A 26,315-nucleotide genomic window follows, 5' to 3' on the forward strand; every position below is an offset into this window, starting at 1 on the left:
AGCAGCAGCAGCAGCAGCGGCAGTAGCAGTGGCAGCAGCGGCAGTGGTGGTGGCAGCAGTGGCAGTGGTGGTGGCAGCAGCGGTGGCAGCAGTGGCAGTGGCAGCTGCAGCAGTGGTGGTGGCAGCAGCAGTGGCAGCAGCAGCAGCTCTGCGGCTCCCTCCTCACCACACCCCCGCCCCGGTAGTCAGGCGTTGCCCTTTTAAGAAAGCCTGGTGCTGGCTCAGGTAGGCAGAGCCTCCGTGCAGTAGTTGCTCCTATGGCAACCCAATAGAATAGGAGCGCTTCATGAATATTCCCAGGAGCTGGGGCTGCATGAGGAATAAGTGATGACAGTGATGTAAGCAAGCAGTGGCTGCTGCAGGTTGCAGTTCATTGTGTTATTGGCCGGCAGGTTGAGGAGTTGGAGGCACTGGGGCTCCAGCTCGGCTTTCCAGAGGATGTCTGCCCGCCGGGAGACACAGCACATTTGCATCTCCGAGCCGGCATGGCAAGGCGGCTGCTGCCGCCGCTACCGCCCTCCCTCGCCTTTCAGCCCGAAATGTGTGGCTCTCCTCTAGACTTCTTGCCCGGTGCTCTGGATCTGAGCACAGAGGGATTGCAGTAACACCACGGGGAGACAAGCAGCAAGTAGCCAAATCGGGACAACGGAGGACAGGGCAGGAAGAGGGGGGGAGGGAGGGAGGGCTTTTTTGCCTTTCCCTTGTTTTTTCTTCCCTTCTGGATGCAGAACATGTGTTTTGATGCAGAGCCTATGGATGCCACGGTCTGGTAAGGAGATGCCACGCCAGGTTTTGGTCCCTTCTGCCCCTTGAGCTGGAGGCAGGGGCCTGGGGGGCAGTTCCCCTCTTCGGGCAGAGCAGGGAGGTCTCCCTCTAACCGAGCAGCAGCAGCAGTAGCAGCATCGGCCATGGACAAGCTGCCCCCCTCCATGCGCAAGAGACTCTACAGCCTGCCCCAGCAGATAGGACCCAAGGCGTCGATCATGGACGAGGAGGAAGACAGCGACAAGGACACCCGGAGGAAAAGCATCAGGCTGAAACCACTGCCTTCGCCCTCTGCTGGGAGCACCCGGGCACTGGGGGGAGACTCCGGCAGAGGGGGGGGAGACCCCGGCCTCCTGGAGGCAGAGGGGGGCAGCAAGGGAGCCAAGACCAGCACCAACGGGGACTGCCGCCGCTTCAAAGGGAGCCTCTCCTCCCTGACCAGCAGGCACCTCCACGACGCGGCCGAGGAGAAGAGGCTGATCGGTGGGGAGGGGGAGCCGGCCTCCCCCAGTGAGGACAAGACCCCCCCAGGCAGTGGGGAGCTGGAGCAGGGACTGCCAGCACCCCCACCACCGGCATCCCCGCCCGAGCCCCAGCAGCAGCAGCCCCCCCGGGCTTGCTCCTCCACCTCCATCAAAGTGGAAGGAGGTGGAGGGTGCGACCAGATCACCCCAGATGAGGAACAGAGGCTGGGCCAAGCCGGTTTCATGCAGAGGCAGTTCGGGGCCATGCTGCAGCCAGGGGTCAACAAATTCTCCTTGAGGATGTTTGGCAGCCAGAAGGCCGTGGAGAGGGAGCAGGAAAGGGTTAAGTCTGCCGGGTTCTGGATCATCCATCCCTACAGCGACTTCAGGTACAACCCCCTCTTCCTGGCCCACCCAGAACTAGGTGGCCTGTCCTTTCCCCTGCCATCTCCAGCTCAGACCTTTCCACATAGCACACACCCAAACGTAACTTTCCTTGTTAATTTTCTAGTCGAATTACACATCCCAGATCTGCTCCAGTCAAACAGTCTGCAGGCTTCATTTATATTTAAGCTTAATTTTAGTGTCCCCACACTACTGTTAATTTTAAAGTGTGTTTTTAAACCAAACAAACACCTTTTGCTTTGGCTTTCTAGAAGGGAAAGCCTCTCCATAAGTTCAGTGTAAATGGGGAAAAATGTTCCCACCTGATGCACAGCTAGACTGGAATCATGGTGGCTGCTTCTTAACTAGCCTTACATCTCTAGTTCAGAACATGTGGGCTGCCCAAATAGGGTTTCATTTCCCATTTTTGTACCTCAAAAATCCTCTCCCTTCTCCTTCCCCAAGAGTCAGGGAAGGATGTTGCCATTGTAGCTGTTCTGTTTGGCTTCTCACTGCAGCAGGGCTTGTAGGGAATTGGTATGTGGAGGGGATGGCAGCATTCATGAAGAAGGAACTTAACACCTTCAGACTGTGTCAGAGAAAGAGTTTATCTTTTGCATCTGTAAATCCTTAATTGCAAAATTAATTTGGGTAGGCAATAGTTAACGTTGTCTTCTGGAAAGTAATGGCTTTTGCTCAGCACCATATCCATGAAGGTTAATAAGGAAATCACCTGGTAAACCCTAGAGCCAATTTTTGTATCATTCTGTGGTGTAAGAGAGGGGTGTGTTTTGGTATTTCTGAGTGTTCTCTTCTGCACAGTTGAATTGTCCTCTGCAATAGGTATGTAAAGTACTACAATCAATAATTAATTACTTAGTGCAATCAATGGCTAAGGTTTATTGCTTCAACTTTAATTACAACAGCTGATGCCTCAGATTTAAAAGCACACAGTAGAAGACACTATTCAAAGACATAGCTATCAAACTACATGATTGTATTGAATTCCTGGACTCTTCAAGAAACCTTGTATTATTCCCTAAAATACAGCTAGCAAGGTAATTCCAGGGTGAGTTTGGGTGCCCAAAGACAGAAGGGACAGAAAGCTCTTGACACTGCCTTTTAGGGATTTAGCAAGTGGTCCACATACTTAGAAGGTTCAGCACTGGCACTGAACAGATTCCTTGATATTTGCTTGGATTAACAAATGTTATTAGAAGGCTCTGTGAATTGGAAGCCTGCACTGTCATTGAAGTTCAGTGCATTCAAGTGTTCCAAGCACACAGCTGACTGAGCATCATGATACATGGTCCCTGCAAGTACAATCTTATTCAGACCCAGACAGGAAACAGTGTAAAATTGCCTCCTAGTTGTGACTGATGAAGTAATAGCTCACAATGAAATGTGAGAGTGGTTACTTTTAAACAGTACAATTTCATATTCCTGGTTACAGATTTTTATCTTATTTCCCATGAATCTGGAGTTAAAAACTAACAACTGTGCTTTCTTGGGTTATTCTAGCAAAGTGTTCTCTGTGTGTCACATCCTCAAGGAATTTTGGATTTAGTCTCTGGACTTTCTGTGGATTTATGCAGGAGCAGTGTTCAGTTTGTGTATCTGTGATGTGTCTGCATGGTGGTTTTATTCTCTTCCACCTTTTTCACAACGTTTTCAGCAAATAACCAGACTGGCAAACTTCAGTAAGGAGATTGTACCAGTAGCTGAGGTAGCCACCTTGCCCAAGGTGAGATGGTCCTCCAAGAGTTTATTATTTTAGAGGTTCCTAGCTAACCAGTGCTTCCTCCTTAAAATGGAACAATAGACTATGAGGTAAATTTTTATTTTGGAGACACTTGGCTGTCAGACCACGCCGGGCCTTGCAGGAAGGAAAGATGCAGGCAAGCTTAGTGATCATACTGAGTCTGCAAGCACTCAGCTGTACAGATTTGAATGCATATACAGCTTGTTAGTGTTAATGAAATCCTCCCCTGATTAAGCTTTGCCTTTGTGCAGGGAAAGCAGTGAGCTGAGTATTGGTACTTTGGTGCAAGACAGTCTCTGCTTGGGGTCAGGTGCCAGGTAGGCTGAGATCTTGCTGCTTTTTGTTTCTTCTAAACTGGCACTAGAAGCCTAGCCCAGAAATCTGTGCTTCTTCCCTGCTGCTCTAAACCAACATCAGATGGGGCACTGGTACTGGTTGTGCAGAGACATCTGAAGGGACCAGGAGGAGCTGGATGCACTACTGCGTGGTCACTTTGTACATTGTCTGGGGAACTTTGCTTGCTCCTGTTTCTAGGTCACTTGCAGCATTATCTGTGTGAGCATGGCTGCCACTTCAAGAAAATGTGTGGCCTTCCATGAAAAATGAGCTCTGAACAAGGGCTGCTCCGGAGGAGAAGAGCGGGAGCTTTCCCTGAGTCAGTCTGGGTTTTGTATTCCCTCCTTCTCTGAATGCTACTAAAGCATCTGCCTTGGAAATAACTCACACGAATGTGTAGAACATTTTTTGACCTCTGAAGTGCAGCAGACTGCACCAAAGAGAAGATATTATCAAAATATTTGTAAGATTTATATCCTTGACCCGAAGGACTCTGTTTTCTGCTTTGCCAATTACGCAGTGCAATGCGTGGCTGCTCCTTGGTATAGATGGCAGCAAATTCGGGAGGTTTAGGGTCTTGTAAGAGGTCGGAGGCTCCATTATCCTGCACTTTCTTGTCACCAAAGCTGTGCAGCATCATTTGGTGTTCAAGTGTCACGTTAATATTTAAATATTTACACTCAGATCTTGTGTGCTTATTGTTTTGAGAAGCCAGTTTCACCTCTGAGGTCGAGGTACATCTCCAGGTGTTTTGGTAGGGCTCCAGACCTCCTGACTTCTGTCTCAGTACAACTTGAGATGTGAAGTTTTGAATGGAACACTCCAGCTCTATTTACTGGAGCTGGATTCTGCTGTGAAATGACATTGGTGTAATTCATCTGACTTCATGGAGCTCCTGCTCTTTGTGCTGTGCGAGAGGAGTTCCTGTCTTAGAATAGAACAGAGGCTTTCATCATAGTCTCATTAAATTATCATTTCATCATCTAATATGGTTAATTCCAGTGGCAAATCTATGACCCTCCAAGAGTAAAGCAAATTAATATAGATTAAGGCTCTGTTGATTTCTGCTTTTAGTCCATTGCGAGGGGAAAAGACACCAAATGACCTTTATAAAAATCAAACTCCATGCCCCTGAGTACTCCTGACTAATGCACTGAATGAGTTCTAGAAGCACTTAAGAGGTGTCTTAGCAGTTTCTAATGAAAATAAGAATGCTACCTCCTCTTCTGAGGTGCAGATGTTATGTGCTAGCTGCTTGAGATTATTTGCATCTGTGATTAATTGCACATCAGTGCAGAGCCAAACTTTATTTCCTAGGTCAAAATTTATCTGTGACTTGGAAAGCTTTTCTCACTGTGTAGAGAGAATTGTAATGTGTTGCTTAGAGGAAACATTGAGCCAGTACAATTGGTTTAATTAAAAAATTCCAGACAGACAATGGTCCATCTAGTTTGTAGGTGACTGAAGCATATAGGCTGTAGGTGCTACCCAGAACTGCTTCCAAAGAAGTTTAGCATGCTGCTTTTCAAAAGGCCAGAGAACAGATACACTATCTGAAGGACCAAAATAGTATAAAGAGAGGATGTAAATAGAACTGCACGTTACTCACTGTCCAATAGTCTCTTAACTCCTCCACAGAAAGGAGGAACTGCTACTTTCTTGAAAACACTGGAAAATATTCCACTCGGTGACAGTCCCAACTTCAGATTTTAGAATTTTTGTTGTCCTTGTTCTCCCTTACTTGTAATACTTGTCTGCAAACAGATCCTTTGTTTTATTTGCTTCCCTGTCTGCTTAGGAACCTGGGGAGGTTTCTGTGGCAGCGAAACAAAGAGATGCAGAAGGTAGGGCAGTTCCTGCAGAATTCATCATGTCCAGAGCTCTCAGCAGTGCCATTCAGACTGCTTTTTGGGGGTTCACTCATCCCAGTCCTGCACATTGAGCCCAGCAGCACAGGTGGCATGGGGCCAAAATGGGAAGGAGGCTTCTGTACCTGTTCCACCCTCCTGAGCAGCAGTGGTTCACCAGAGGGCTTCACCCAGTGCTGCTCTATCCCTTGAGATTGGTTTAGTTTGTAAGTTTTTCCCTGTTTTGTCAGAAAGGAATCCAATTTGTGAAGCATATGGAACTCCTCACTGCCCTTGGCACTTCTCTTGGGTGGGTGTTGCTCTCCCTGCTCTCAGACAACAATGCCTTTTCTTTACCTGCTGCCCAGGATGCTGCTCCCTGTGCTTTGCTTCATGCCTCTCCACATTCCCACAATGGTATCACCTGATCCTGTGGCTTGCCCACTGCTCATAGCAAAATAAACCAAAAGCTCCCCCTCATATGAGCTTTCTGTAGAGCAAATTGAAATTCAGTGGTTCAGAGGTTCAGTGAAACCTCTGCTTAGAGGCAAGTGTCAGGGAAACTGTTGTGTTAGCAGCAGAACCTGTGTCTGTCATGAGAAACAAACACCAAGTACAAATCAGGCCCAGGTTTATTATTCCTAGACTTGGCTGTCTTCTTTTCTTGTTTGTGCTGATGGCAGTTGCCTCAAAATTGGGTGGGACACTGCCAGCTGAGGAAGGGAGATGCTTTCCTGACGTCAGAGTTTGCTGGTTTTACTGCAGACAACTTCCCTGCCAATTCCCAGGGCACTTTTGCTGGAGCAGAATCCAAAGAGGAATATTATGAGGAATCATCCAAATCCCACTGAATCTGTTGTTTTCGGTGGACTGTGAATCAGGCTGCAGGAGAAGAAACTTGGCTTTGTCACCATGAACTGAGGGAACCAAACAGATGCCACCATACTTCCCATGTCCATAGGGAAGCCATCCAGGCTTCCTGCCCCACTTCACACGTCACAAGGTGTGGGATGAAAAATCCCCCAATGTGGGGGTACAGTTTTGGGTAGGAGGCATATTCAGAAGCTACAAAAGGCAGCATTTAAAAACAAGAAGGCCTCAATAAATGAAACACCTCTGTGTCACTATAATGTGTTTTAAGACCACAATCATGTAAAATTATGGTATTTTCAGGTATCTTCATGTGCAGAAAAGAGATAAAAAAGTATAAATAAATACTAAAGCAAGCATTGAGATTTTAGGAGGTGCTATGATGATTTTTTGCATAAAGATAATTCAGCCCCATTTTCTACAACTCTCTGCTGATAGATGAACACATTATCTCTTCCACAGCAGCAGCCTATGCCTCTGTCAGTAAACACAGGGATGGTTCCTTTGTGAAAAAACTCGTTAATATTTTCTCCATCTCTCCTTGTAACATTACATCTCATACATATCTCCCACTTATTCATTTTAGTCATACCCTAATCTGGAAAAAAAGCAGGTTAATTTTCTTACGGCCTTGATTTTTTCTCTTTGGCATTTATATTCAGCTATAATAGCAATAAATATTCATTTTGCTTCCTGACACCTTGTCTGGGAAACTGACACTCCATAGCGGAGTGGTGGAGACTCGAAGAGCTTAAGGTCAAAACCATACATGGACTTGGTGTAGTAAGTCTGGAGACCTGTTTTTAGAGTACTTAGCATTACACAGCACACCTTAGGTTCAGAACTCTGCCTCTGTGGCTTCTTAAAGAACCAGACATCTCTGTGGCCCAGAAGACAAGGGCACCCAGATAATGAGAACCTGTTTTAAGAGAAATGGTTGCTTTAAGAGGACTGGGACGTTCTGATTCAGACCATTTCTTAGAGTACCTCAGTGAGATGGAGAAATAGGCACCTTGATCCCACCTACCCTCTTCCCCTGATGTTTGTCAGTTTATCTGCTGCTACAGAAAAAAAAACCATAGCTGTAAACAATCACATAATGTTCTCTTTAATCATCATCTAAGAATGTTATTCTAATTACAGTTTTGGATTGAGGCTTAGCCTAACACCTCTGCAGGAACTTCTTGGCAGAGCTGGAATCTCCAGGGCACCTCTCATCTACCTTAGCCATCACATCTCATTCTGCAGTTCCTTATCTCTTTTTTTGCAGACCTTCCAGATTGTGCAAGAAATAAGCTCCAATAATAAAAAAAATATCTCTTCCCTGCTCATGTCTGTCTCAAGCTCTTCCTCTCATCTTGAACGAAGCATGAATTATATGGGAAGAACTGTTTGGAATCATGTAATGACTGTAACAGAATACATATGTAGAGCTGACCTCCCTTCTGCTATTTCAGAGCCTGAGCCTTTGACTTTGCAGTCTGATTTTTAATACAATGGGTTTGTACAGTCATTCAGGTTTTAAAAACCAAATCAGCCCCTATTGTCATCATCATAATATCTATATATTCATTAGCAGGTATAGATCTTTTCAAGGATATGCTGCATTGCCCTGTGCTCTGAATTAAGCAATGGCTGTAGCAGGTAGTTACAGCCAAGGTACAAAGCTGCACCAGATTCTGGGGTTATTCTTTAGGCTTTGAAGGAAAACATACTCTGCTTATTAAAAACTCGTTACCTGTTTCCTCCCCAGTACCCAAGCATGTCCCCTGCTGCCTCACTCTCTCCAACCTCTTGTGCTTCCCATCCCTCCCTTCCAGTTTGTGTTCCTCTATCTCTATTTTCTAGGCTTCTCATGGCAGGTTTCTTTTCCAGCCAGTCCGAGGTTGTAACACTTGGTTTATCATCTGATTGCTGTTTTCCACCTCACCTTAGTTTTTAGTAATGCCTCTTCTCTTCCCCCTCTCCATATTCCAGCTGCTGTATGCTGCACTTGATGCTTTACTCTCTCCTTTGCCAGTCCCTAACAATTATCCTTCAGGTTTTTTTCCAGGGGTGTCTCTCCAGATTAGTTTCTTCTAAATATCCTTAGTTGCTGCTGTCCTTCTGACTCTTCAAGCAATCTCAGTTTTCTCAGTCCCCACTTTCCTTTCTGATTTAAAAGTGGATCATTCTGCCTGGTGATTGAAACCCTTCCACATTATCCCTCTTTCCATCTGTGGACACTGCCCAACCCAGCAGTGTTTAGGCAAACCCTGTGCATTTTTTTAATTTTTTAAGCTTGAAATCTCTCAATCCTTCGAGCTAAGCATTTAAAATGATGAATTTCTATAGAAGTACAATCTCCACTGCATTACTGTCAAACATTTTATTTGAGGGAAAAATGTGGGGTTTAAATGTGTTTATTGGTAGGCACTCACAACATCAATGCAGGATTTTTCAGTGCTACTACCAGCAAGTAAACTTAAGTTCTCAATACAGTGTTATTCTGGTTAGGTAACTCCTAGTGCTTTCTGTTGCACTGAGGTTTTTTCTACTGTAGGGTCACTGCTGCTGCATTAAAATCCATTTATTACACAGATAAAAGAGTGATCTTTGTCTGGAGATAACATAGTATCATTTTAGCTTGAAACCATTGTAATTTGTCTTTGTTTCTGATGTGTTATGAGCATCTCATTAGCAAGCCCACGAATCCCTCAGTTTGCTCTTGAAACCAGCTATCTGAGCTCTCATCTCTGCCAGAGCACAGGTTTCTTCCTTTCTCTCATTTTTGAAATCTCTGTTGGTGCCAAGGCAGCTATAGGTCAATTGAGTTATTGTTGGTTCTAATTGGCACTCTAACAAGCTATTAAATCAATTTACCCACAGATGAATGTCACTGAACAAGAAAGATGCCAACTCCTTTTCTGTCTTTGAGAACCTTGAAAAAACCCATTGATGAGTGTTAAGGGAAAGGCCAACGTGGAGGGGAGTGGCTGCTGAAAGTGTAAGATTTCACCCCAAAATGCTTACACTAAACAAGGTTCAGGCTGTTCCTGTTTGTGGAAGGGTGAGACTATTTCCAGAACTCAAAGCCAAGAGGAAGAATTAAGAAAAGCACCAACTCTGGCAAATGCTCTTCTTATTCTTCTCTGGTTTGGGTTTATTTCCATGTGGGGAGACCTAGGTCCTCTTTTCCTCCTTCCATGGTTCTCAGTGTCCTGCATGTGTTCCTGGAACTGCTGATCCAGGTGTTGTATCCACACCCATCCTTGGAATCAGGCAGCCCCTGGCTGCTGACATCACCACCTTTTTGGTGTCCACTGATTGAGAATTTAATGAGATTTACTTGCTCTCTGATGCACAAGGGGTGGAGTTACTATGGTGAATAGACTGGATTTAAGATCTGTTCTGAAACATTTGGGTTACCTCTTCCTGTAGCAGCAAGACAGTGCTCATTCCCACAGCTGAGCATTTCTTACTGTTGTAAACCAGTCACTTTTCAGCCTACAAGTCAGGACAAGGTTTCTGGACCAAGCAAGTTCATCCTGAGGTCCCCCAAATCAAAGCTGCTCTGTGTCTGACAAGCAGTAAGAGCTGCTCAGCTAACATTGCCTAAGTGGGCAATTTTTCTGGTGAAGCACAAGGCAGAGGAGAATGCAGCTTGTCTGTGTGCAGCTCCACAGCTCTGCAGTGCTGCCAGCAGACAAAGCAGCCAGGACTCCAGAAGCACAGAACAGAGAGCAGATGTGTGCTGGGCTAACGAGGTGCTATTATAGAGGCATTTTCCTGCCCCTTTTCTGGGTTGAATGACTTACTACCTGGGAAACCCCTTGACAAATTGAAATTATGCATTCTGGTATATATATGGTCACCTTGTGCTTAGCATTAGCACCAGGCTGTAGTAAACCAGGCTCCTGAAAAAAAACTCCTGAAAAGATGCTGCATACAGCAGGGAAAGACAGTGCTGGCAAGAGCAAAGCAGATGAGCATCCAAAAGGGAATTCCAAGGTCAGCTTGAGGGCCCACCACTTGAATATTATAGGGACACCACTGCTTCCCCAGCAATGCACAAAAGCTAATCTCCTTTGTGGTGACTCCTCCAAATGTGCTAATTAAGGATTTAAATCTCTGCCTATTTGGATGGAGAGGTTGTCTGTGTTTATGCATCTATTGTTAAAGAGCTTAGAGGCAGGAGAGGTCCTGCAGGTTGCCAGCTGACTCAAGCATAGGAGCTATAACTTGGTTTGGTTTGGTTTTTGGTTTGGTTTTGTTTGGTTTGGTTTTGACAGCTGTGCTCAGGATTCTGGTGACTGCCAGGAAATCAGTAGTTGTACCCTGAGCAGCTCCTCTTGTCTGTACAGAGGAACAGAGGAACTTTGGTGGGATTCAGTTTATTGCTGCTGAGCACTCTCATAGCCTGGTGCTGAGTTCCACCCCCTGCATGTTTAAGGGATGGAAAATGTAGTTAAGTGCATTGTTTGTGGGCAAGAAATGTTGTGAGGGAGATAAGAGCTGTATTCCAAAGCCTGGGGGACTCCACATGGGTAAGTCAGGCTGTCCAGAGAGCTGGGGGAAGTTCCATCCCTGTATTTAAGTATTTAAGGCCAGGCTGGACAAGGCTCTGAGGAACCTGATCTAGTGAGAGGTCCCTGTGCATGGCAGGGGGGTTGGAACTGGATGATCTCAAAGGTCCCTTCCAAACCCTGACAATTCTGATTCTGTGATTCTAAGTCCCTTCTTCCCAGCCATTGCTTTACACGTGGTTTTTAGGGCAAGGTGCTAACTCACTGCAGGGCTAACATCATTGTGACCTGGTGCAGTGTCTCAGCTGCGAAGCAGGGGACAGGAAGAAGTGGAGTTCCATGATGAGCCAGCCCTGCTCTGCCTGTTCCCTCCCCTCTGCCACCTCTGTGCCTGAGAGGAGGGGGAGCTGAGTGCAGTGACACTGGGGCTCTCTGCACTGAAGCTCAGGTTGCATTAGGCACAGTGAAGCAGCACAAAGGTGAGGTTCCCTGGCAGTGGTCAGGGGTTGGATGAGCTCTGGCAACAGTCCAGATGGTAACAGAAGCGATCATGATGACTCTGAGCAGCTTTTTTAACAATAACAAACCTGCTTTCGTTAAGCAGGAGTTCTTGATGCTTGATCCCTGTTGCCTGACAGCACTAATCTGTGTGTGTCCAGGTTCTACTCCTGTTGGTTTTCTGCAAAAACTGGGGGGAAGGGAAGAGAAAGGATCAGTCTAGACCACAGATCAGGGTCTCTTTTTTTGATGCCAGTACAAACCCATTTGTATTATTCTGCCATGCTTATTTAGTTACAGATACACTTTGGAAGAGTAAGTGCTATATAAGGGATAGCAGGACAAACTGGAAGGCAGGTCAAGCATCTGGTTTTGACCCTGTGAACCATCCTGAACTCTATACCTTGATTTCTCCAGCCCTGAAAAAGTGTGCTGGTACTGCCACAGGCCATGGAAAATTCTGTAGAACCCCAAAATATTTAATAAAACAGAAAGTGCCAGAGTAGCTGTGGGGGTGTGGTTAATATCAACAAGGTAGTTATATCAGAGTTTTATCAGACTTTCATCATGATTGTATTTTTCTGTGACATGTCCATCTTTTATTAGAGTAGATCCATGTACTGTTAGGTCATTTCTGAATAATTGGTTATTTTGTCTTAATAAGGAAACTGCTTACCAATACCTGGATAGTTCCTGGTATAGTGTTAGATTGTGTGGTACATTTGAAACTGGGCTGGAAAATGATAGAAAAAAAGCCTGTACAGGGAGGGAAACAAGATGAATTCTACCTTTTGTGTCCCTGAACAAGAACTGTGTGGTCCCTGCATGGGGTTTGGAGGTGCTCTAAAAAGGAAATCCTCCATCTTTTCCATACTGATCATGTGTATCACAAAGTGTGCTACCCTTTTCTTTGGGAATATGTGACAAGTTGTCTGCCCTTCCCTGTGAAGTGCCAGCTTTAAAAAAACATCCTGTAAGCTCACTGACTCTTCAGTCTTCTGAGTAATTGGTTGTGAGTCTTGGGTTTTGGTGAAAACATAGGGGTGCTTCAGATCCTGCCAGCCATGGTTGAGGTGATACACTGTGTATGCTATGGCTAGAGAGCAACCAGGTTTGTTCCACAGTTGGGAACTTGAAAAAAAGCCTAGGTTGAAATCACACTTAAATCAAACTCCAGACTGTTGGCTCAGCCTGGACTGCATTTGCAAATTTTCTGGTCCTCAGCTTTGGAAAACACCATGTAAAGTTCTGTTGTCTCCAGCTTCTCTGGAGGCCTCATCCCTGGAGATATCCAAGGTGAGGCTTGAAGAGGTTCTGAGCAACCTGATCTGGTTGAGGGTGTTGTCCCTGCTGCCTGCAGGGGGGTTGGACTGATGACCTTTAGAAGTCCCTTCCAACCCAAATTATTCTGTGATTTTATGATTCTCTTCCCATTGTGATTGGGCTCCTCTGCTGTCTCTCTGCACCACAGGCACTCTTCTCTGCCCTGCACCCAAATGGGGTGAATTCCTCTGGCTTCTTGTCTGCACACATTGATGGGATGTTGGGCCAGAGCACAGAGGGGCAGCTCTGATGGCTGTGTTCTTCTTAGGCAGCACACAGAGGAGAATAAGGTTAAAAGTGGCAAATGTGGGCATGGCTTCTGAACTGGGCATCTGGAAGCTTCATCTGCAAGCAGATTTCACCCAGCAAAATCTGCACTGCAGACAAAAAAAAAAAGATTTGCCTTGACATCATCTGCCCTGCTCTGAGATCTGCAGTCAGTCAGGAGAGCAATCCACAGCTTTCTAGCTCAGGAGAATTAAGGGTAAGCTTCATCATGAGCTAATGCAAGCTGTTCCCACCCCAAATAATTGGCTGCTGGATAGCTTTGTGTCTGGGAAGCATTGCTGCCTGTGGGTGGGTGTGTTGTGTGTGTGTGAATGAGGCTGCTGGGGAAATGAACACACAACATCGGGGGTGCAGCTCCTAACAGAGCCGCTCCCCAGCACTCTGGCTGTGGGAAGCAGAAACCAGAGCTGAGCATGTCCAACTTCTGTACAAAGATCACTCTCCCTGGTACCACAGGATGGTGATTCCCACCTCCAGGCTGCCACCACCTCATTTTTGCTCTCTCTCCCACCCTACAACACCTCCAGTTGTCTTTCCAGTCCTCTGTGTCCCGTTCCCGAAACTTAAAAGCAGGAATAAAAAAAAAAGCTATGAGATTGTGAAAAGCTGAGTCCCCCAGTCAGCAGAAGTCTTTGCAGAGCAGAGCACCCTATGGTGAACAGGGAATGTCAGAGCTGTTGGCTTGTCCATAGAGATGAAACTCTGTCCATGAGCAGAGCTCTTGGAGATGCTGAGGTACAGAAGTCCTCCTGCATGACTTGGAGAGCTGAGAGAGAGAAAACCCCCGTGGGACTTGGCAGCTGAGCTGTTCTTAAACGCTTCCTCTAGTGTGATGGTCACACATTTCCTCAGTAATGGCAGGTCATCAGTGTTTGTTTCTGGTCTTTGCAGATAAGATGTACAGAGACAAGCTGTGAAAGAGCTGAGCAAGATGTTTTGATGTTAGTCATTCACATGTCCTCAGCTTGGCTGAGGAATAAGCTTTATGGTTTCTTTCTGTGCACATCCTACTGACTTGGGTTTTTTCAGGGGAAGAACACCTCTTTCAAATAGGGACAAGTAAGTGGACACTTGTGCCTGCCCCAAACTTGGATACAAAGATCTGCAGTCCAGTTAGGGAAAAGGCCACGTGGTTGGCTGAACCTCCAGTTGTAATGGTTCAGGGCACAGCACTGCTTTCCCACAGCTGGTCACAAGAGGAGGGACAGAATTCTTCACAAGGTCTTTGACAACTTGTTTTGCAAAGGAAACTAATAAATGGTCCTAGTTAGCTTGGAAAGTGGAAGGGAGGATATTCCAAATAAAGTAACTCTGTAGTTACAAACTGTCCAGATCATTCAAAATCCATGGCTGTTGACAGAACAGCCAGGTAACACTACAAGTAATTTTAGTAGAGCTTAATAGAGTAGGTGGGCTTCAGCTTTACTCATACCCTGCCCTGAAATGGTTGTTTTGTGTTCTGCTGTAACTGCTGCATTTCACCCTAGAGTTGTCCTTGTTACAGTGCTGGGTGAAACCATTTCTTCACACATTGGAGTTCTTGTGGGTGCAGAAGGGTAATTGGTCATTTCTTTGAAAGTAGCTTTTTATCAGTATAGAATCATAGAATTGGCTGGGTTGGAAGGGACCTCAGAGATCATCAAGTCCAACCCTTGATCCACTCCCCCCGTGGTTCCCAGCCCATGGCACTGAGTGCCACATCCAGGCTCTTTGGAAAGATCTCCAGACACGGAGAATCCACTACTTCCCTGGGCAGCCCATTCCAATGCCTGATCACCCTCTCCAAAAAGAAATTTTCTAATCTCCAACCTAAACCTCCCCTGGCACAACTTGAGACCCTGCCCTCTTGTCTTGCTGAGAGTTGCCTGGGAAAAGAGCCCAACCCCCCCCTGGCTCCAACCTCCTTTCAGGGAGTTGGAGAGAGTGATGAGGTCTCCCCTGAGCCTCCTCTTCTCCAGCCTCAACACCCCCAGCTCCCTCAGCCCTTCCTCACAGGAATTCTGCTGGATCCCTTCACAGCCTCCTTGCTCTTCTCTGGACCTGCTCCAGCACCTCAATCTCCTTCCTGAGCTGAGGGACCCAGAACTGGACACAGGACTCAAGCTGTGGCCTCCCCAGGGCTGAGCACAGGGGCAGAATCCCTTCCCTGGACCTGCTGGCCACGCTGTTCCTGAGCCAGCCCAGGATGCCATTGGTCTTCTTGGCCACCTGGGCACACTGCTGGCTCCTGTTCAGCTTCCTGGCAATCCAGACTCCAAGGTCCCTCTCTGTCTGGTGAGAATCCCTTGCAGCTACTGTTGTGACACTGGGAATCAGTTTTGCTCCTCTGGCTTCTCTTGTGTACGTTCCCCTGAGGCACATATGGGTGCTGTGTTTAGCCAAGCACTGCCCAAGACCTGCTATAGAGCACTGAAATGAGAGATACCAGATTGCATTCACATTTTGATGTTTGTGGAATGGATCTTCAGAGCAGGATTTAGTTGCTACAGAGGAAGGGTAGTACAGAGAGCACAGAATTTTCTGCCCTTCCTCCACCAAACAGCTATTTCTGAGTCAGTGATGTCTTTCATAGAGGAGATCCCTCATTTACAATGTGAATAGCAAAGGAGCTAAAATGGTTTGGGATAGTCTTGAGATGCAGGGCTCATCTGCTGTCTCATTTTTGTGGACTCCAGTGAAAGACCTTCTGCTGTCCCTCTCTGAAACCCAAGAAGTGCTGAGGACATTGGCTCCAGTGACTTGCAGGTACCCTCAGCACTGAACCATTTTTATACTTCTGCAGCCTTCCTGAGTGCCAGCCAGTTGGGCTGAGTCATATCCCATGTATCTCTGGTGGGATGAACTTGAAAGAACACAGAGGAAAACCCTGGCTTTTGCCTTAAGCTGAAACAGAAGGACTACAGTAACTAAAAAGAAGAAAAGCACAGAAATGACCCGTTCATCAAGCGTTGTTGAAGTGCACGACTTGCCAATTAATTCACAGAAAAAAAGTTGTTAGCACATCCCTGCTCCTGCTGAAATCAAAGGTGAAGTCAGAGGCCTTAAGCTTCCTGTACGTGTAGAAGTTAAAACCCAACAAATTTATTTCATGTTTTAAAGGAGAGAGCATTTGAGAGCACGTTCTTGTGTTGCTTCTTGGAAAAGCTGGGATTCCCTGAGACACTGCTGCCATCAAAGGGACAGAACACAGGGCAGGGTACAGGATTGCCTCGAGGCACCACATGCAGAAGAGGAGACAAGCCTTTTATTTTAAGGCACCAAATTTCAACATCTGGAATAATCTTCTGTGGCTGTAACTTTCTCTACTCAGAGCATTCTTTGGGTCTTTTGGGGTTTCTCCTTCCAGGAGCTGGACCTTTCTAGAGAGGGGAGGAGAGCTGTGGCATCCACACAGTGCTGGTGCTCATCTTGTACTTGCTTCTCTGGGCTGCAGGCATGAACAGACCCTGTTCTCACCAAAAGAGGAAAAAAACTAGAAAGAGCCCTGTGATGCCTTGAAGTAAGGGGATTTAAAATTTAAAACAGGACCAGGTAGATTTAAAATACACACATACACCTCGTTTGTCAGTGGAATCAACACCTCAAATATGCAGGGAAATACTCATATATTACTGCTTTGGTATAGATACTTGTCCTTGCTGTGTCAACAAAACTACTTGCATGTTTCAGTGATACCTAAATTCTGTGGGAATTATATTAGTCATCTGTCCAAAATTCTTTTTGAGATTGTTATTTCACATTCACTTTGTAGCATGTCTGAGTCCTGGTGCTGATGAGCAAATACAGGATGGGTTTTTTTTTCATTATTTATTGGGTTTTTGGGAGTATCATATCTGCACTGTCCCAGCTGTTTGTAGAAATAGCTTTGTAATATTTCAATAGCCAGAATATTTATTCTTATTCTGTGCCTGGAACTTGAGTTATGCAGACAGGAGAAGTTGTTCATCACTGACAGGACTGCCCTGCCTTTTTCTGCAGTGTCCCTCTGGCTTAGGGTGGAAACTGGCAGGCTGGAGCCTCCTTGTTATGTACTGATGGAAAATGGGCTGCACCAATCTGAGGATCTTTCTGAAACAACTTGTCTCTGGCAGGTTGCTCCTTCTAAAAATATATTTATTTCTAATTGCTGAGCAGAATGCTTAATGATTTCTTCCTTCCCACAACAATTAATCAAAGGAATTATTTTGGGCTGGCACTTGCTCCCCCAGGGCTCAGTGGCTGGGTTCCATTGACTTAAATAGAGCAGCTCCAGTCCAGCCCATACTGGAAAAGATTTATCTAAGCATTTTTTAATGGTGCCCATCACTATTTGTCTGGCTGTCTCTGGCAGAAGAGCACTAGATATATCAGAGGAGCAGCACTGGATGGTACCAGAGAGTTGCAGCAAGCTGCTGTTTTGCAACCAGCTGTTTTGTATATTTTTTTTTAAAGGGAGGTATCATGCAAACTCTGCTTGGAATAGGGATTTAGAATGGTGAGGAGGGAAGGGGCTGCAGTTATAACTTGCTCCAGGAGGTCTCCTGCTGGAACAAATGGCTGGAGAGGACTGTGCAGGTCCCTGAGACCCTGCAAGATGGATTAGGGCTTTGATAAAGGAGAATCCCCTGGGGATTCCCACCTCACCACAAAGCTGTGTGCTTCCTACAAAAGACAGAAGTCAGAAATTTGCAGCATGTGCTGCAGAGAGCAGGAGGGATCCATCAGCATCCTGCACCTTGGCAGAAGGCAGCTCTGTGGGAAGGGGAAACCCCCAGCTCCCCTACCAGCTGCTGCCTTTCCAGCAGTGTTCTGCAGCATGCTCCATGCCACACAGGGGGATGAAAAGCCAAAATGGCTCCTACCAGTCTGACAGGAGGGGGAAGGCCTTAATATGCCCTGAATATGGCCACTGACTTTTTAGATTCTGTGAAACTGATGATTCAAAGCATCACCTTTGAGCAAGTGTGTCTGACAGTATCCTTTCTAGAGAATCTGTTTTGAATGTCTGGTTTCTGAGTTTGCCATTCTCTTATGTCAGAGCATTCATCAAGTCATCCTCATTTCCTGCAAGTCTCTTGCTGCCCTTAAGCTTCTGATGTCTTTCCTCATTTCCATTGGTTCAAGGCAGAAATGTTTGTGATGACAATAAACTCTAGTTTCTCAGAAACTGGAAAGGGCTTTGGAGCACAGTAGCTCCTTGCTGAAAGAGCTGTGTTTGTGTGGAGCTGAAGTGCCAAGATGTGAGCTGAGTGCCCTGAAGACACAGGAGAGGGTGTCAGGATTCCTGGTCTCTCTTCTTTCTGCCCTGGATCTGCAGGTGAGGGAGGCATTTAGGGAATGAATGGCTTTCTCTGCCTCAGTTTCCCCAGTAGGAAGGTGCTAAGACTCAGCCACCTGCACTAAAGTGTTTTGAGGTCAAAAGGAAAAAATCTCTTGGGATCTACCATTTCAGTACATGCAGTAATGAATTCAGCACCTGATGCTTGGAGGGGATAGTGGGTTCATGTGGATGCCTTAGATAAGCATAACCTTAGCACAGTCTCTGTCTTCTGAGACCTAAAATAATTAGAGGCAAGTTCTGTTTTCTCAACTGCTGCATTTTTAAAAGGTGATTCATATTTTGTCTGGGGTCTCTGATAGCTGAATAGCCCCAGCTCCCAGCAGCATTAGTCTTTCAGAAGATTCATTATGTATTTGTTGTGCTCCAATCCAGCCTGAATAACTCATTGCAAACAAGAGTCTTGATGTTAGCAGGAGGAGGAGTTCAGGAAGAAAAATATTTTCTGCCTTTGAAACTGAAATACACCCAGTCACTACCTCAGTGTCATTTTGGGTAGCTCAAGCCTTTCCACCCTCCTTCCACACAGGAAGAGGCTTGTGGATGGCACTTCATGCTGAAGCTTCCCTAAAACAGTGATTCATTAATATTTCCCACCAGGGCTGCTGAAAGTAAGGATAAAACTCAGAGCTCTTCCGCTGATTCTCACCCTGATTTGGTAGGAGCTGAAGTTTGGAAACTGTGCAGAACACTGATCCCATCCCTGTTTCTGACACATTGTTCCTTTGGTGCTTCCTCAGCCCCTGACACTTGAAGCCATAATTCTGTTAATGGAATAGGCAGGAATTTGCACTAGAGTTGGCATTCCTCTTGGCCAAAGTGTTTTTAAGCCAGAAGCAATAGCTCTTGAAGAAGGCATTTGACTTGGGAGTGGAAGTTGGGAGTGAATTCACTCTTCCAGGTCTTCCTAGGCCTGTGCTGCACAACCCCTGGGGCTGTAGTGAAATGTCCTTGTCAGGGTGAAAGCTACAGGCAGGGAACATGTTCTGTCACCCCAGCTTTCTCTCTCCTCAATGGCTCAACAAGTTTTGAGCTTTTAGAGTAACAAATCTCTGAATGTGCTTTTTCCAGCAGACCATTGGAAAACCCCAGACCACTTTCTGTTACCTCTTTGGGGAAGATGCCATTAGTCAAGGAGAGAGGTTCAACTTTTTCTCCATGCCCCATCTGGCATATCCAGGGCTCACAGAGAGTGGTAGGAATAAGCATCCTCAGGTGGTGAAGCCTGACAGATGCTGTTGCTTGTCTCAGACATAAATCCTGGTGACTCTAAAAGCTGAGGAGGAGAGCAGGTGTGCCTTACCCTGCAAGCAGAGCTATGTTTCATGGAGTAAATTCCTTCATGGAGCTGAATTACAGCTCTGTCGGGGGCAGGGTTGATCCATCTTTGTGCACAGGAAGCTCTTCCTCTGGTTTTGGTCTTTATGGTGAAGTAACTGGATTTAAATGGCCAGCTGGGCAGCTGAATGACACACTCAGTTGTTCTAAGGCTGCTTAAGCCCCCTGGTGACCTGCTGCAGAGAGGGTTGTCCTGGTGGGGCATGGCTCAAAGGTTACAGTGGGGACACCAAACCTGGGTCTCTGAGAGCCTCTATCAGTGCTTAGGTGTTGTAAGAAGAGACCTTTTGTTTCCCCTCTCTTTCCATCTGGGGAACCTGGAGTTGTGATTCCTAATCACAAACCAAGCTGTGGCATTACTATCTATTTTCTATTTATTACTATTTACTATTACTATTTACTACTATTGTCTTTTCCTACTTCTATTGACTACTATGTATTTTCTATTACCAGGAGGAACATTTTTATTATCTCCTATGGCTAGAACTCTTCTTCCCTGCCTGGCAGATGACTTAGGTATCTGCTGCATACATTTGTCACCTCTTGAAGAGCATGAGGGGCCTAAATTTGTCAACCCAAACGAAAACAACAGCTAGCAGAAAGCAGAGCAGTGTCCCCTACACTGTCCCCCACTTAATAAACTGTGATTCTTTTTGTGCCATCTCTCTGCTGTATTTTACTGTTTAATTTTAGTAAATTTGGGCTTCTAGTGGTATGAATGACTTGTATATCTCATGTAAACTCATTTCAAGAGAGCCACATCGCTCCAAAGTGCTTAAGATACCAGTTTGCCATCCTTGTAGCCTTCTGAGAAGATAAGCTGGTGGAAGATACTTTTTCAGTAGGTGTTGTGTGTCCTTTACCACTCTTGTAATGGCATTTACTCTGAACTAATCCACATGAACATTATATGTACATCTAAAACTTCTATTTAGATGTAAAGTCTGTACTTGCAGCACTGGATCTTGCAGGTGTAGCTGTTGTTGGTACTCTGACCAGTGAAGGTGAAAGATGGGATTCACTCTCTAATCTCTACCTGTATGTCTCCCAGAAACTGAAATTTGGACACTCTGAAATAAAACACAGTCCCTTTCCTTTGTATTCTTCAGTACAAATCAACCCCTTGGCCCAGGTATTGCTGATTCTAGAGGCAATTCAGAACTCCCTGGTGCAGATCCCTCTTCCTAACAGACTGACTGCACCTTGGAATTTGAGTCATCCTCTGGAGGCTGGAGAGGGGCCAGGGCCTGAACTTCATCATGTCACAACTTATGCATGGCTTTAGTCCTTCAGATTCCACAACATATTGATGATGACTTGGAAGCTGCAGCCCTTATTGATCTATCCCCTTCTCTACATCAACATATGGCACGTTGCCATGGTGACAGGTTCCTCTAAAGGGACTTCTTTGCCTTCCTCAGTTTATTGGTCTTTTTCATTATTAAATCATGGGAGATAAATGCACAGAGGGAAGGGTCAATGTCTAGATCAATGGACAGCAAACAAAGAGGAACTTTTCCATATTCATACAAGCCAGAGATTTCAGAAGATCAAACGATGCAGAATTGCCAGGCCCTTAGCATGCCAGCCTCATACATAATGTATTCTGGGAGCTCTGTGGAATCAATACACATCTAACACCTGGAAAACCTTTGGGATTCAGCACGGAGGAGCAGGTGGAGGGGGAGGGTGTGCAGGAGGGAGGAATCAGAAAATATTTATGATTGCAGTAGGGTGGGTTATGAGGAGAGGGCTAAGCTCTCTGGCCTGGCCTTTCTACCATGAGCACACTTAGGGTGAAATGGTACAAACAGAAAACTGTACTTGGTTCTATGACTGGGAGGATGTGGTGTTGCCTGCTGGGTCTGATGAAGTTTGATGAGGCTGCCACAGAATGGGACACATCTGGCACATCCCATCACTTTGGGAAGGATGGAATTACCCTGTGTTCCCCCCCACCCCACAAAGGGAAGATAAAAGGGGAATAAAGATGGGATACTTGAAGTTGGAAAATAAAAACGATTGGAGGCAGATTTACTAGCACAGGGGAAAGGCAGAAACATAAGGGATTAAAAAACAAAAATACAAATGTATTCAAATATATATATAAAGTCTGATCTGGATACTGGCAGGGACGGGTGCCTGAGAGTCCCTGTGGCAGGGTCAGCCCAGGAGAGGGCTCCAGGGCTCTTCCAGCCCCCATGGATGTGGATTCTGAAGAGCAGGGGGGATCTGGGGGGAAAGGAGCACAGGGGAAGAGCAGGGAAGTGAGGAGGGGAGGGAAGAGAGGAGGGGCGGGGGTCTGCCTGAGCTTATGGAGTCTGGGCAGGGATGGGAGGGAATGGAGCCCTCTGTGTTCCACCCCTCTCCGAGCCTGAAACCCCTCCTGCTGCAGCTCCTCAAACAATGACAGCATCTCCTGTAGGGATGTGGCTGTGAGCTGGTGTGCAACCTGTCTGTACCTTTCCTCAGCAGGGAGCCTGAAGTGGTCTTAACATTCCACCAGAAGGGAGAGGAGTCCATCCAGATAGGATAGAGCTTGGTTTGCCACATGGTTGCACTGACCTGGTTTCCTTCTAGAAAAAAAACTTGTGCTAATAAATCTCCCACTGAATCCGTATCATCTACAGCCAGCACTGCAATGAATTTTCACTGCAGAACAATTTATATCTTTGATCACCTCAGTGGTGCTATAAGAACAACAACAAATTGCCCAGGTTCACTGTGTAAATGTTCTTCTTTGGGCCTTCAGAAAGAGGGGGAATCAGCTTTTCTACAGGTGGCATACACAAAACTTTCACTGCTTTTGCATCTTGTTACAAGGGGTTTCTCCATGAGTTACTAATAGCTACACCTGAGCAAATAATGGTGGTTTTAATCAGAAATAGGATGTGTGCTCTGCCAGCCTCCATGCTCCAAATTTAGAGCCAGAAGAAATGAAGTCTCTTGTGGCTCTCTCTCTCTCTTTGTTTTCCAAAGGGCAAAATGAAACCTTGTTTATTTTTTACCTTTCTGAGAGGACTGGGTTTTCAGTACAGATTTGACATATGGTTTAATTTGTTAGAATGGCATCTGCAGGCAAGAAGGCAGCTTGAGTTGAGGAGTGTGGTCAGTTCTCCACTTGGTAAAGAATCCACACTGACTTTTCTCATTCTTCTCACATGTTTATGTTTCAGCACTGTTAGAAATGAAGTGCAGGAGCATATTATTTCCATGTGATAAAGTGTGTATGCACACCAAGGACTGAGGTGTAAATATTCCAATACATTTGCATTTATCAGAAGGCAGATTGCACATAAAACTCTTCAAACAGCTTATGGAGTTTCTGCTGAGCACACTGCAGGGTTAGGTGGTAGGCCTTGACTTTACAGATGAGCTGCCCCAAACTCTCATCATCCCAGGACACGTGCAAGGCAGGCAGCAGTGTTGTCACCCCCCTGAACCCTCTGCCCTGGCTTACCTCAGGCTGTAATGAAACGACCTCCCCCCCAAGTTTTGCTTGGTCTTCATGAATCTGAGCTTAGTGATCCCACGTGGTGCGTGGCATTTGGAGGAGCTGGAGTGACACAGCTGTAGTCCTAGCCAAGTCACTTAAACTCCATCATCAGCTTCCTCAGCTGAGTGAAAGTTAAATACACTTGTGAGAAGGGGTGTCAGAGGCTCTTTGGGATAAGGTTCCATTTTTATTTACTTTTTTTTAATATGCTTGAACAATTCTTTATGTGAAAGTGCAAAGATAATACGAAGTGCTTGTGGTTTCGGAGGCAGAAAAACAGAAAGCAGAAGGAAGGCATCCCAGCAAAGTCACAGAGTTTGGGCCTGTTTGAAGCTGACTGGATGGAAGCCATAGAAATGTCTCTGTCTTGATAAACAGAGCTTTTGTGAAGGACAGGCTGCTTCTTGGTGGCTGCTCTGGCAGCTCCCACAGGCAATGCTGATGGCCCAGCTATTCAGTAGAGCTCCAGAGGAGAGGTTTCCCTGGAGGTCCCAGCATCTGCCATGTTCTTGCTCCCTGGAGGAATCAGAGCCCAGACAAGGTGAAGGCTCTGCCATTTCACCTTAGCTAACACTTGGTGAAGAAGACTGGCAACAAGCTCACCTTGCAATTTCCAGTTTTTGCTCAGAGTCAATGGAAGTGCCACAACAACCCCATGCAGTGCTACAGGCTGGGCACAGAGTGGCTGAGAGCAGCCAGACAGGAAGGGACCTGGGAGTTTGGATTGCCAGGAAGCTGAACGTGAGCCAGCAGTGTGCCCAGGTGGCCAAGAAGGCCAATGGCATCCTGGGCTGGCTCAGGAACAGCGTGGCCAGCAGGTCCAGGGAAGGGATTCTGCCCCTGTGCTCAGCCCTGGGGAGGCCACAGCTTGAGTCCTGTGTCCAGTTCTGGGCCCCTCAGTTCAGGAAGGAGATTGAGGTGCTGGAGCAGGTCCAGAGAAGAGCAAGGAGGCTGTGAAGGGATCCAGCAGAATTCCTGTGAGGAAGGGCTGAGGGAGCTGGGGGTGTTGAGGCTGGAGAAGAGGAGGCTCAGGGGAGACCTCATCACTCTCTGCAACTCCCTGAAAGGAGGTTGGAGCCAGGGGGGGGTTGGGCTCTTTTCCCAGGCAACTCTCAGCAAGACAAGAGGGTACAAAGGGTCTCAAGCTGTGCCAGGGGAGGTTTAGGTTGGAGATGAGAAAGAATTTCTTTCTGGAGAGGGTGATCAGGCATTGGAATGGGCTGCCCAGGGAAGTAGTGGATTCTCCGTGTCTGGAGATATTTCCAAAGAGCCTGGATGTGGCACTGAGTGCCATGGGCTGGGAACTGCAGTGGGAGTGGATCAAGGGTTGGATTTGATGATCTCCAAGGTCCCTTCCAGTCCAGTCCATTCTATGATTCTATGCAGTGCAAGGGCTGAAGTTTTTCAAGGCAAGGGGCTGCCAGGACCAGGGGGTGGGTGCCACTCCGGCTGTGTTGTAGTTCAGACAAACACATCCCCTGTAGATTACCTGTGACTTAAGGTCAGCTTTACACGTTTCAGTTCTTTTGAATTCTCCTGTAAAAATCTCCATCACACAGATCTTTGTCTCTTTGAGAAGCCTGACAAACAAGTGGGTGTAATATCAAAGAACTAATAATTTAAGCTAACTCAGATTGATAGGATGTGTTATGTTTTGTAGGTTAAAGAAAAGGCATAATTCACAATGTACTGTGTTATAATTGGGTAAATGCATCAGTGCCTAGACGTGTTGTTTGCAAATTGTTCAGTATTACAGCCAGAGTAAAAATACCACTAAGTTATGTCTATATTTTTACAATGGAAGAGAAGAGAAATTTCCCCATAGCTGCCACTGACCAAATTACTGTATATAACATTACCAGAAACCTCTTCCAAAACCAGGCAACTGGGTTATCTGAATAGCAGTTCTACCTCTGAATAACTTCCTTATATCTTTAGGATCTCATACTCCATTTGTTACATAGGATGATAATACCTTCTTGATTTTATCTGTTGGGATTTAATTGATGTATGGGCATTACTTTGAAAAAAAGCAGGGGTTGGATTGCTGTTTAATCATGTGGTGTTAGATTTAAAACCTGCTACCTTGCTTGGCCTGCAAATGCCATTTTGAAGTGTTACATAAGCAACAGCTTTCTTAATTTTCTACTCACCAAACCCCATGTAATTATATCTTAAGGTAATAATGTGAGCATATGGGTTCAACTTGAAATGCAGTATGGAATTCTGCTCAGTGGGGATTAGATGAGCAGTTACATAGACTGGAGATAACCTAAGTAAAAAGCTAAATGCAGACCTTGGCAAACATCTTACCTCAAGGAAAACTTGGCAACTGAATCCAGTGCAAAGCTGGTCAAAGGCTTTTAGGAAATCTAGATGCAAAGTACTCCAGGACAAACACCTCACTGGTGGCAGGTGCTGGATGCTCTACTTGGAGATTTCTCTGCTCATCCACCTGTTCATGCAAGCACCTAAAGTTCATCACAAACTAACAGTCCTTTTGCTCCAGAGAGGAAAGTTAGTTGCATGCAGAATTGTACCCCATCCTGGGAACTCACTGATAGCACTCCCTGACACCCAGCTGGGGCATTCTCATTTTTGAGTTCAAAAACCTCCTTCCAGTCACCATGAGGAGATAGTTGGAACATCTTCCTTAGACCCTTAGGTGCAGGGAATTTGAGTGCTGTAGCCCTGAAACCTCTGCACCAGCCCTGGATGTTCCTTCAGTGATTTGCCTGCTGTTTACAGAGCCACACCTGGCAGGGAGGTTGGATTTGGTGCAGTTCTGTGCCAGCCAGGGACAAGCACAGCTGAATGAGAAGCAGGCAGCCAGGGAACTCTAGAGGAGACTGGGACACAGCCAAGCTCTTCTCCTTGTGCATTTTTATAATACATGGCTAATTAGCTGTGCTCTCAGGAGTTTTATTCATGATGACAGGATACATATTATTTGCATAGATTGGTCAGAAGGAATTAAAGTTGTTTGCCATATTCACAGGTATTTCAAGAACTCAGGATAAATAGGTGAATTCTTCTAGCTAGTGAATTCTAGGACTCAGGACCTGGTTAAGTGTCTCTTAGCATGTTTAGGAGCAGTGAATCACCATGATCCTCCTATTATC

The 26,315-nt window shown here is 46.0% G+C and overlaps 1 protein-coding gene across 1 annotated transcript in view; it reads left to right on the plus strand.

Moving 5' to 3' along the window:
• Positions 1 to 908: 908 nt before the first annotated feature.
• HCN4 (hyperpolarization activated cyclic nucleotide gated potassium channel 4) overlaps positions 909 to 26,315 on the plus strand; it is a 106,365-nt gene continuing 80,958 nt past the window's right edge. Inside the window, exon 1 of the mRNA XM_008495317.2 lies at positions 909 to 1,618. Coding sequence (XP_008493539.2) covers positions 909 to 1,618 — 710 coding nt within the window. The remainder of the gene's footprint in view (positions 1,619 to 26,315) is intronic.

This window comes from Calypte anna, chromosome 10 (assembly GCF_003957555.1).
Source record: "Calypte anna isolate BGI_N300 chromosome 10, bCalAnn1_v1.p, whole genome shotgun sequence".
Classification (NCBI taxonomy): domain Eukaryota; kingdom Metazoa; phylum Chordata; class Aves; order Apodiformes; family Trochilidae; genus Calypte; species Calypte anna.